This window comes from Metopolophium dirhodum, chromosome 4 (genome assembly GCF_019925205.1).
Source record: "Metopolophium dirhodum isolate CAU chromosome 4, ASM1992520v1, whole genome shotgun sequence".
Taxonomy (NCBI): domain Eukaryota; kingdom Metazoa; phylum Arthropoda; class Insecta; order Hemiptera; family Aphididae; genus Metopolophium; species Metopolophium dirhodum.
Window position 1 is genome coordinate 35,929,090 of NC_083563.1, and position 12,995 is coordinate 35,942,084.

At 30.5% G+C, this 12,995-nt stretch overlaps 1 protein-coding gene across 1 annotated transcript in view; it reads left to right on the forward strand.

Moving 5' to 3' along the window:
- The first annotated feature begins 1,112 nt into the window (after positions 1–1,112).
- LOC132943733 (bestrophin-4-like) overlaps positions 1,113–12,995 on the forward strand; it is a 47,309-nt gene continuing 35,426 nt past the window's right edge. Inside the window, exon 1 of the mRNA XM_061012809.1 lies at positions 1,113–1,800. Within this exon, the coding sequence (XP_060868792.1) occupies positions 1,622–1,800 (179 nt within the window). The 5' untranslated portion in view covers positions 1,113–1,621. The remainder of the gene's footprint in view (positions 1,801–12,995) is intronic.

Here is a 12,995-nt window from a genome sequence, read left to right on the forward strand (position 1 = left end):
AAGTTTTTCGCGATAACGCCACTCGTGTTTCCGAGGGGGGAAAGGGTCTGACGCGAGGTCGCGGGTCGCCCCGAATAATATTCTAACGACGGCCTCGAACTCTTGCATCACATATTATTGTATTATAACACGCCTCAACAGTCCTCAGACATCTAACCACTGATAATAATATAAAGTCACGGGGTCTACCGCGAGAACCTAATATTATATGTATTATATTTAAAACGATAACATAAAACAATTGATGTGTCAACGCGTTATATTATGAACGCGCGTTCTCAGAGTCACGTGTCGTATCCACCATACACATCCGACACGAATATTGTCTTCGACGTTGTGTAAACACGACGCGCTCTCGCCAGCAGGTGCCGCGCGGAAAAAAATTGATAGCAATCGACGTGACGGCAACAAGTCTGTAGTAGCGGACAACAACAATACAAACGCATAATATAATATATATTATGCAGCGTACCTGTATTATAGATACCCGAAATGATTGAGCCCTGCAACGAGAGGAAAAAAAAAAAATCAAACCCGCGTCGATACATTATGTAGTACGATGATAAATAATATTATAATCATTACGCAAAACACGGTGACCTAACCTCGGCAATAACAATATTATTATATAAATATTATTTTTTATATACGCCTCTTGTATAGGCAGTGTTGCAGGTATAATACGCGTGCGTTGTTCACGCACGGGTCGAAACAATAGGCCTCCCCCCACCCCCCCCCCCCCCATTTGCCGATTACGGGCGTGAATATTACATACGTATTATACAGAGCCGTACATAGGCGCGTGTAAACAATGCGAGGCGCGGATTGCGTTGTTTATCTAGAAAATTTTTTTCTCGCTTTCGGAAGGTCTCTCGGCAACGTTTTTTGCCCGTCGCACGCGTGCGCGCGTTCGCGTTCCGCCGGGAAAACGCCGACGAGGAGGAGGAGGAAGAGGAGGAGGTGGACGAGGAGGGACCGCGCGTGTTATGCACGCTGCGGCTGCTAAAACAATGTTATGAACCTAAAACGGAAAAAAAAAAAAAAAATTTAAATAAAAAAATACGCCTAGACCGCGTAATGCGCGTCGTACCTGCAGCTGTGCCCAACAGCGTACGGGCCGGCGGCGTCAGTCAAAAGCGCGCGCGCGCCGCGTCGAATCGTCGCCGTCGTATACAACACTTGACACGTCGTCGCCCGAATCGCCGACCGCGCGCGATATATAATATTCCGGGACGATCGATAGGATTTCGCGCCGATCGATAGGCAGTAGAGAAGTCCCGCCGTCCGCGTCGATCGTCGCGCCAACAATAATAACATTGTTGTCGTTTGAATAGCGAACGTCAAGCGTTCCGCCGGCGACGTTCCAAAATGAAAACGACGCGCCGACGACGGAGCCGGAGACGGTGAAATGCAGTACACTATATTACGCGTCGTCGTCTTATCATTATAATATATTATTATGTGATACCGCGTTACCTAACCTGTAACCAGTCGCCGTCATCGTCGGCACCGCCATCATCCCTTGTGCCGACATTCCCTAGCGAGCGGATGCGGCCCGGCACGCCGTTGATCATCAGCTGCAGCGCGGGCCCCAAGTCCTATATCGCCGCCGTCGGCCACGATGACCGTCAGCTACCAGTCCAAGGTGTCGTCGTCGAGCAGCGCGGGATTCACCAAACTATTGTTCCTGTGGCGGGGTAGTCTGTACCAGGTACTGTACAGGGAACTGTTGTTGTTCATGGTGGCGTTCGTCATCATCAGCGCACTGTACCGGAACGCGTTCACCGACGCGCAAAAGGAGTAAGTCCGTGACATGCGTGATCTAGGTATTATAAGCTATACAAATCGTGTTTTGTCCGGTGCAATATTCAACGTCAACTCGGCAGTAATCTTGTTGCATCTTATATAGATGAATAAGTACGATTTTCCGATTGGTTCCCATAATTTATTCGGGCTTCTGGTCTGGATATATTCAAGCGTTTAAACACCATAGTCTAAACACCTGAATGTAAAATTTAAAAATAAGTTTGGGTGTTCAAAACCGTTATTATTTGGGCTAGTATAGATTAATATGGGAAGTAGCTTAAGAAAAACTTAATTTTAAAACAATGTACCAATTTTTTACTTCAGGAGACTTAGGATGTCCCTTAGAATACCAATTCAACACGTAACAAATTACTGATATACTATCTACGATGGTATGATAATATAACGATAACTATATTACTAATTACTATGAGTGCTATTATAAAATTAGTAATTACAATTTAAATCATTGTTGTTCGGTACTGCTGCTATTTTTAAATTCAAGTCACCACACAACCGGTTTACACCAGTCCATGTGTTGTGATAATTGTGAATATTAAATAGTCTTTAAGATGTCTCCACTCACCTAGAAGAGCGATTATTTCTATGGCCATGATTATATCAAATGGTTTTAACCACTAAAAATACATAGAAAATGACATTCTCATGAAATTTGAATGTTAAAAAATGTCTTGGTTTTTATTTAACTGGAACGTTTTTTAAGTTTCAGGTAATTATGGTATTTTAAAAAAAAAAAAGTTTTAATGTGATGGATTTTTTTGGGGGGCTTTTATAGTATAATGTTATACCGGTTCGGTTAATTCAGGTGCAAGCCTTTGCTTAGGAGTTTGAGTGGAAACCAAACAGTCAACTATTATGATTTATGACATCTAGATAATTAAACATTATAAGTATAGTTATTTGTGAAAAACAGAATGTGTAAGTTTAGCTTTAGATACACTAGTCCCTTTTACTCTTTGAGCCATCGAATAAAATATGGTGTTCCAATAATTTATCGTATAGTTTATATTCACATAATTAACCTATGTATGACTTTTAAGGTATTAACGATTTGGAATACCTCCAAAACTTTCCAGTTCCGAGTTAATAACAAATGATTATTAAACAAACATCAACTCGTTTCGTATTCCAATTAACTGTAGGTACTTGGCGTTTATATTAGATATGTTCAAAATGAAAAAAATAATAGTAAAAAAAAAATTTAGGCAAGTGGCTGTCTCTCTGCTGTACAGTAGGTTACAAGTGGGTCACTGTAATGGATGGTGTTAAATTTGAATTCAATGATACAATATCATTGTATAAGAAAAGCGATTCTGAGCGAAAACGGTCAGTCAGCCTATGATATTACTAAGTATATTTGATGATATTATTGTGAATGAAGTAATTTATATATAACCTATTTACGTGGAGCCTTGTTTTAAATTTTCAATCCTTAACCATAAATGTTTGACATTTTATAAATTTTTAACTACAAAATAATTATTAAATTATAAATTCGATACATTTTGTCAAAATTTGAACTTTAAATGCTTATAAAAAAAAATTGTGCCTATGTATTTTTAATATTTTTCAACTCCTATTAGAACGATATATCAGGAGTCTTATATTAAATTGTCACGCTTTTTTACCCAACAAATAAAATTTTATTGATATTTATAGAAAAAAAACAAAAAAAAATGGAAAAGAGTCAAAATATTTTCAAAATTATATGGTGTATAGAAAATGAAAATATAAACATTCAGTGAAATTTTCAAGTATCTACAGTCATTCGTTTTTTAATTACAATAAAATAAGAAAATTGTTACATGAGAAATCGAGTAAATATCAAATGTTGTAAAAATATAAATTTCAGACGCTCATAAAAATTTAATTTAAGTTTCTTCTAGACATTTTTTTTGATAAAGGTAGGCAAACTTATGAGTAATCTTATATTACATTTTCAAATCTTAGATTTAAAAAGAAAAATTTTTATGAATTCTCAACTCAAAATAATTTGCTATTTTTCGTGATTTTTCCGTATTTTGTCAAAGTTTGAACTTTAAATGCTTATAAATAAAAACTGTGACTAAGGATTTTTAATATTTTTCATCTGCCTTTGAAACAATAACCTAGGAGCCTTCTATTAAATTTTCAAGCTTTTTACTCAACAGATAAAATTTTATTGATATTTATAGAAAAAAAACTAAAAAAATTGAAAACTGACAATGTCCGTAAACAGCTCAAAATATTTGGAAAATTTTATCGTGTATAGAAAATGCTAATATAAACATTCTGTCAAAATTGCATGTACCTACAGTCATTTGTTTTAGAGTTACACCAAAAACCAAAATCGATTTTCTCGAAAAAGGTTTTGCGTACAAATACCCGTTTTTCCTTAACTTTTCTTTTGTTTTTCACGTCGCTTTTGAAAACTACCGGGAAATGTTTACCTTTGACCCCCTCAAAGTACCAACTAGATTCACTTTCCTAACAGAAAAGTTACTGTTGAAGAAAATCCAAGCATTCTTACTGTCCTAAAAGGTGATGACAGACACAAAAAAAAAAAAAAACACACATCATTGTAAAATCAATGCATTCATCGCTCCGCTCAGAATCTAAAATATAATTTATATTAACAATAACAAAAAAATCAGGGCGTCGGATGGTCTACGAAGAATACGAGTTGAACGCTTCAAAGTCCTAGCTCCATTTTTTGTAATAATATGATCTTGAACAATGATTACGTAATGGCTGAAATATTAGAAAAAGTGTAGCAAAAATCGGTGGCCACTGGTGCTTCACATTTCAATTGTTCGATCAGACACAGTAGATGGAATGAATTTGCAAAATGTAGTCTATTTCTAGGCCATTTACCAATTGCCCATTGCAAGTAATAAGTGCATCTAAAATCTAGATCGACTATCTCATTTCTTTATAACCCTGTTCCGAATCTATGCGCCTATACTAGCGCTGTTTTAGATTACAGCTGTTCGGTAAATAGAACACAAGACCCTTATGTCGAGATGGCTGCTGCCAGTACCATATTTAAGCACGACTCTGACTGCTGCACTCGGGGGAACCAGCTGACGACACAGTGGAACCACCAAAAGTGACCTCGGAAATGTGAAAACGTCTCACAAGCCGACAGCGTCTGTCGAACGGAAACCGAAAAAGAAAATGCTTGCGATAATAGAAACACGCAACGGTTAGATCATCGCTTAGTCGATATAATGTATGTTTGTCGAATACTAGGACGATCTAATCCAGATCAATGCACTGGTAATGGATATAATAGTGAAACATCACTGTCAGGAAGTTAACGACAGGTTTCCGGTGCATCAAGTCTTATTTTTGATTCCTCGAGTAGACAGTCTGCATAGGTAGTTGGAAATTCATCGGATCACACTTCCCAATCACGTGATTTTTCATTGCTAGGTATACGTATTTATATAACACGTAGAAGTTGCGTTAAACTATTTAAATCAACCATTGATCTGTAAATCTATTCTTAGTGGTCATTAACCTGGTCGACGAATTAGCAAATATCGCAGCAGTATGCGATTTGTACACAAATTCGCAACACAATAATGCTAATATACTTTTCAATACACCTAATGTTCAGTAGTAAGCACACATCGTAGTAAAATCAATATACTCATCACTTTTCTCAAAATCCAAAAATATATTTCAAGACTCCAACGGATCCTAATTTTATATAATAATGACATAATTTAATTATTCTACTATTAACGCAAACAATTAAGAAAACTAAAATAATATATTTCTATTTACAGACCATGTATACCTAATATGTTATATTTGTTGAGTGAATTTTAGAAGTGTAGGGCTTTAATGCATTCTGTATAGGTAATTTTCTTAGTTTTTTGTAGGGCATAAAATGTTCAGCGGACTCCAGCCCTATTATACTTATCAGATACGTAACTTCTAGCATCTGCTTATTTTTGGTTAGTAATAATTAATAATAATATGTAATAATATATCATCATATCAAATAAACGTTCCAACTTTGTCTTCTTTGACCGATGTTTATTTAGAGCTGATAACACCATAACGTGTATTGTATATTATAATTTATACGTTATAGGTACCTGCCTGAGTTGTACGACGATGACGTGGTACACCCGTTGAATATTTTTATCGAACAATACCTACGTATATTTAATGGGTTTGAAATAATATCATCACATTATATTATTATGTGCCTTAACATACACAATATTTATGTTAAGAACTGACTATAATATTAAGATTGTGTTATGAACATTGCGACAAGAAATAAATCGTTCGTCGAATCGCGATCGCTGTAAAACGATTGTATTATATTACACTTCTCGTCGTCTCTAATCTCTTTCACTTGCCTTGTGTTATAATATAATACAGATATATACAAAAATATAAGTTGTGTAGGTAAATGTACTATTAATATTTGATGGGGTAAGAACTATCCTGAATGCATTGAACGAGCTGTATAATATACACTGTGCAATATAATATCATAATAGTCCTGTCTCTGGTAATGATTTCTCTACACGATTGTAGGTTACAGTTTAGATACACCTGAAATGATATTACATTACATTACATGCTCGGGGTCATCCCTAACCCTCGATGTATGGGGTGAATTCTTAATTGTAGTACTCAATAGTTAGTCCAAGGGTTAAAGGGGAGACGCAGGGGTACTCGGTCCGACAGCCCCCCTACCTCTGATTGCGCTTATAAGGCATCCCTTTTAACCAATTCTTCAAATGGTACGTTAGTACGCTGAGGCACTGAAGCTTAAACAAAATAACTTCTCCTCCGTTAAAATTAATCATTTAATTTCGAAAATGTATCATCTTATATTTATCAGTATTTATAAATATATATTTTTTTAATTAAATAAAAAAATATTGATAAAAATGATTGGCCTGATGATCCTTGCAGTTTATTAACTATTATATTATATTTGACATTTTATGCAATGTACCGAAGTCACAAGGAAAATATAATTTATGTTCTTATTCTTACTAAAATAATAATTGTTAAAAATGCCTTCCTATTACAAAAATATATATTATGTCAGACAATACATGCGAAGTTCTAGATTGTTAGATGTGATGTATCCGACTTACTAACGCATAACAAGACAAATTTTACGTTCAGAAAAGTCCATTTTACACTTTTGTTTTTAATATTAACATTAATTGGCGTATTATCGCATCACACTTAAAGGTAAGAATATTATCTAATAGTTCAGTATGGCTAGCGTAATATTTATTATATTTTACTTTAAAAGCCAATTTGTGTATTTTAAGATTGTGAATTTCTAATATATCATTTAATGTAATATTATATAATTATTTTATTAGATTACATTTTAATATAGAGACTTTTCAACTTTATAATTTTGAAGTTTCAATAGGAGATCTAGACCCACATTCCAACTCCTCTTTAAATGTCTCTACTCGTCAGTATCATACGTACTTGAAATGTATGTTTAAACTGTCAACTTCCAACTTTTGAGTTAATTTTAAAAACATAGAAGGAGCTCTCTGTTATCTATATTTTAAAGATGTCTGTTGAAAATGTATTACTACTAAAGTAATAGTGGTGTAAACGAAATAAGCTGTTTGGATTACTTTGTTCGGCGCAATTTATCTGTTGGTCAGTAAAAATTCATAATGAACGTTTTTTATGCGTCCAAGCATAAAATACTAAATAATCTATTCAGACACAATAGCAAGCAATGACTTTTCACTGTCAAAATATACGCGGCGACTTCCACAACCTTTGTAGAATTCGCGGTCTTTTAAAATGACAAAACAAAATTACAGTTTTCCAACTTTTTACGATTCGTCACAAAAATTTGTCTGTATAACATAACAGTATAAAAAACACATTGGTGCATAATATAATAAAAAATACAATATTAAAATCTAAAACAATAACAACGTAACCAATAACGTTTATAGGTACCTATAGTGTTTTAGGCATAATATCTACATAAATTGTTTAATACTAATGGATAATTGCAATTTTTGCATGTGCTATTTAGAAACAATATTCTTTTTGTTATTATAATTTATAATACTAGCCACATGATATTTAATAGTTTGTTATCACACCTGCATGTGACGTCCAACTATAAGAACTGAACGCTTTTGTAAAGAATTCAATGAAAAATAATCATGTCATTAAGTACTTATATGCTTTATTATTCGATTTTCTTCGATTTATAAATATAATGGTTTTTTTAAATCATTATTATATAGTTACCTATGTAGCAGTCTTGTAAATAATACTTTTATTTTGTCTTCGGAATACGTTTTCGAATAAACGGTTAAAAAGGTATTTTGAATACGTATTCGGATAATTCTCACAAAATATATTCAGAATACATTCTGGAATACTCAAAAAGTTATTCGAATACTTTGAGAATACTATTTATTAATAGAACTGATCAATGGAATATTATCTACACTACCAATAACATATTACAATCACTATTTATCGGGGCTTTCGTGCTAATACAGTAATAGTGTAATACCAGACCTCATGTCCTATACTAGTAGACGGAGTATGTATGTAGTTCCGGCGTATAGAGTATAAACGTGACCTAAACGCTGGTAGGTATAGTACACTGTACACCGCACATCTAGTCAACTATGTTTTTAATGACCACTACGGCTCTACCCAGGATTATAATTTATAAACACAAACATTTTTTTTTTCAAATTTAGTATTTAAATATTAAATAAAAATACTAAAAAATGATATTCAGAATACGTGTTCGAATATATTTTTTTTAATGTATTTAGAATAGTATTCAAATACAAAAAAAGTATTCGAATACTTTTATTCGAATACATTTATTCGAATATTTTACAAGACTGCTAGGTAGGTACCTAAAACAATGACGGTAAAAAGTGTAAAACGTGTTGACTGTTAGTGTAAGTTCTGTAAATAATGATCATTATACAAGTTTATATAGCTAGGCTCACCCTCTTAAATTAATAGTGACATTAAAAAGCACGCAAAAAAAAGGTAACCATTGCTCATTTTTAAACTTTGGGTTGTAAAAATATTTGCGTATTTTAAATTTTTATTTTTATTTTTTAATGCTTTTATTTAATAGATACTAATCTAAAGTCATAGTTCAAATCAAAATTTCATTGATTACTTATGAACTTTTATATTGTTTTGAATAATATGTTCGTTGCATAAAAAAATTACGATTGGTAAATCATTATTAAAATAATGAAAAAACTATGAATATGCTATAGTCTATAATGCTATACTGTAGTATAGTATTTATTTTTTTTGAAGAATCATAGAATGAACAATTTACATAATCCATACAGGATACAATTATATTATATATATATATATAAAAAATCAGGAAGTCACTCTGCTATATAAAAAGTGTCGAGTGTACCTCGTCATTAAGTAGGTCACTGAAATCGATATATCAAATATGAATTTTATGAGAAATCATGGTTGTATAGGTACATAACTGTACTCTGCGGAAACAGTCCGTCGTCTTTTGTTTTCTAAAAATATCTTATTATAGGTATATTAATATTTATACAACCTGTTTATTTTTCTATCAGTAACAACTTAATTGTAACTTTTAATTAATAACTAATAAGGTAGGTCAAACTAATTTTTTCCAAAACCAAATCACATACCAATGATATTCTGTAACAGTTAGTACCTATTATAATATATCATCTCATATAATTTGAATGTAGGTACCCGTAGAGAGGCCTCAACAGGTTTATGATATACATTATAGATATCTTAAAATTAATCCAAATGTTTTGAAAATGTAATTGCAAATAGGTTAGGTTAGGTTAGGTACATGTAATTAGGCATTTAGCAAATAATAATATACGTAATAGCAAAATGTTTCAAGTCCCTACGAATAATATTTTTTGAATTACAACAAAAAACTAAACAATTAATTTTCGTTTAAATACCAAATTTTGTGAAAATTAAACTAAGACTTGAAATGTCTATATAATAACACTGTAGATTTATATTATATTTACGATATTTAAGTTGCAATAAAAATGACTTATGAAGAATTTTGTATTCATTTTTCCAGCCTTCACCATACAAATTGAATATTTTATGAACTTTTAATAATACTTTGTGATTTCAATGAATTTGGTCAAATTTAACTTCAAACATTTATAAGCTTTATAGGTTTTTATATATTTTTAAGTAAGTACAACATATGAGAAACCTAGCATTAAATTTTCAAACTTTTTTATCCAATTGGATTATAGAAATAAAGCTAAAAAAATTCTAAAATATCAAATACTTAATATAATAAATAGCCTAAAATTAATCTAAATATTTCAAAAATTTCATAGCGTACAAAAAAATATGTAAAATAATAAAAAAAGGTTTGGGAATAAATCATTGTTTTATGTTTCAAATGTCATCAAAATTTTAACTTCAAACGCTCATAAAAAATTAACATAGATTTACGCTCAGCTTTTTTTTTAAGTAAGAATAACTAATATGAACTCTTATTTTACATTTCCCAAACAGTCAAGCATAAAAGATTTTATTAACATGCATACAAAAAAAGTAAAAAGGAAACAGTAAAAAATGTAAAATGTCTATAGCTCAAAAAGAGTCAACCAAGTTGCTACTAGAAACACACGAAAAGTTGGAGATCGATGCTGTTTTATGCTTTAAAAAATTATATAAGACAAAAATACATTTTTAAAAAAATATCATTGTTCGGATAATTTGAAAATATTTTACTCATTTTAGTTATGGACTAATAGGTTCTATCCTTCCAATAAAACATTTGAATATTTTTCTATATACCTATATATATATATATTTTTAAAAGTGGCATTTATGATATTGGGGACGTCTTCCTTAAAATGTCTGCAAACACGTCAACACAGTAATGTTAATATTGCAGTTCTACCGTCATTATGAAATCTTATCAAATTTAAATGAAATACAATCTCAACCTGTAGATTTCTAGTAGGTATTTATAACATGGATTTAAATTTTTAAATATCCTTAAAAACCATAAATTAAATATGATTTATTGCTAAGTATATGGTTATTTGTTAGGTAAAAGAATAACTTTCTCGATGTATTGTGAAAAATTAATATATTTTTTTAAATTCTTTTATGAATAATTGAGACTACTTCAGATATATAATAAATTATGCATTGTCACATGGTCTATTTACGTTTATTTGTTCAATCGAAAATTTGTTATTTACATATGTGATTAACTCCTTGTTTTAACACACTATATTCAGCTTGAAAGTATACGAAAATTCTTTGGAAATAATTGTTAAAATCTTCATTAAAAATGCAAATCAAACCTCAAACACTTTTCAAATATAAAAAAAAAAACTTATTTAATTTATTGGTCTTCTGAATATCCCAGTTTTTTCTTGCAGTTTTATTTTTAAAATCTGGTCGTTGAGAAAACTAACAATTATCTTAATGCATAAATAAATATCGACACGTGCGGAGAATCAGCATGCATTATTATTTATTAGGAACCTATATATTTAAAATTAAAAAATTTTACTATCCCTGGAGTATAAGTTTTAAAATGTTACCAAATATTATTTATATATCTATACCTAATCCCAAATATTTAAGTACTATTTATTAGTACTGTATAGCCGTATGAAATTCTGTTAATTTAGTTCTACTAAAACAAAGTCATGTTCATAAATCATAATACCCCTGGAAGAATAGTGACACAAATTAAAATATCAAAATTTTGGGAAATCGACTTAATGTTTCATTATGTTATTTAGTCATTATAAATAGGATTTTTAATTAATTTTCTTTTTTTCAATCTTATATTATTCTTCATATTGTATAGTTTATTTTTATATGCATAAAATAATAATTTAAGTACCATTTCACCTATGTTTTACTGTAAATCTAATTTCAGTTTGACTTGTGTCATTATTTCTGCTTCGAAAAATAATATTTTATATGGGTTCGGCCACATAAAATATTTATTTTAATCATAAATAATGACACCAAGTCAAAAAAAATCAGATTTACAATAAAACAGTAGTGAAATGGTACTTAAATTATTAATTTAAGTATACTAATATATAAAGGATGACATTTTGCAAATTTTTATGGTAATAACTCAAAAAACGTATTTTTTGAGTTGTGTCACTATTCTTTCAGGGCTGCGAATTATTTTCATGCAGTGAAAGGTCTCAGACCATTTTCATATAAATATCAATACTTATGTTGTATATTTTGTTATATATTATGTCGTAAAAAAAAATGAATAATGTTGTTCTTTTTATATATATTTAATTAGACTGTCATAAAACTATAATGATCCATTTTTTATATTAAACTATATATCTATATGCATATTATGTATTATATTTATTAATATCAATACTAAAGTTGTGCATTAAAAGTTAAGTTTAGTAATAATCTTAAGTACAGTCGAACGTTCAAAAGAAAATAATAATGTTTCTACGTTTTTAATGTTTTTATTTTCGTTGCACTATACCAAATTAGTCGGGGATCTGACTTCTCAATAATTAATTGAAAAATATTTAAGTACATCAAAATCGTTCAGTTTTTGCTTTAAGATATGATTTCTAAAATGTAATACTCATAAAACTGTTATATAGTATATAATATATTGCTTATTTTTTATCAGACCAAACTAAACTTAAGTAAATCAGAATCCATAGTAACACAAAGTATATAACATCACTATATAACACAAAATCATTCCACGGTTTATCTTTTTTTTCATTTTAAATTATTGAATATATTACATGTTTGAATTATGTTTATTGTTAACTTAGGAACTAAATTATCTTCCTCAGTATCGATTTGGAGAAAATTATAGGATCTGTATGATACTTATTGTTATTTTAAAAGGTACCTACTGTATTATAAAAAAAAAGTACTTATGTAAAGTAGGTACCCTCACAAATGAAACTAGAAAGTGAAATTTCCTAATAATTTAATAATAATCATCATCATCTAATCTGTAATATACAACACTGTTGCAATATAGTTAAACTACCTTTCCTTTTTTTTTCGTTTTATTTTGTAACCAATTTTAAGTATTGATTTCTTTTGTTTACTACCTTCCTTTATCAATGGTCAATGGTCATTCCCGAACTATTTTTTATATTTTAAATTACTAT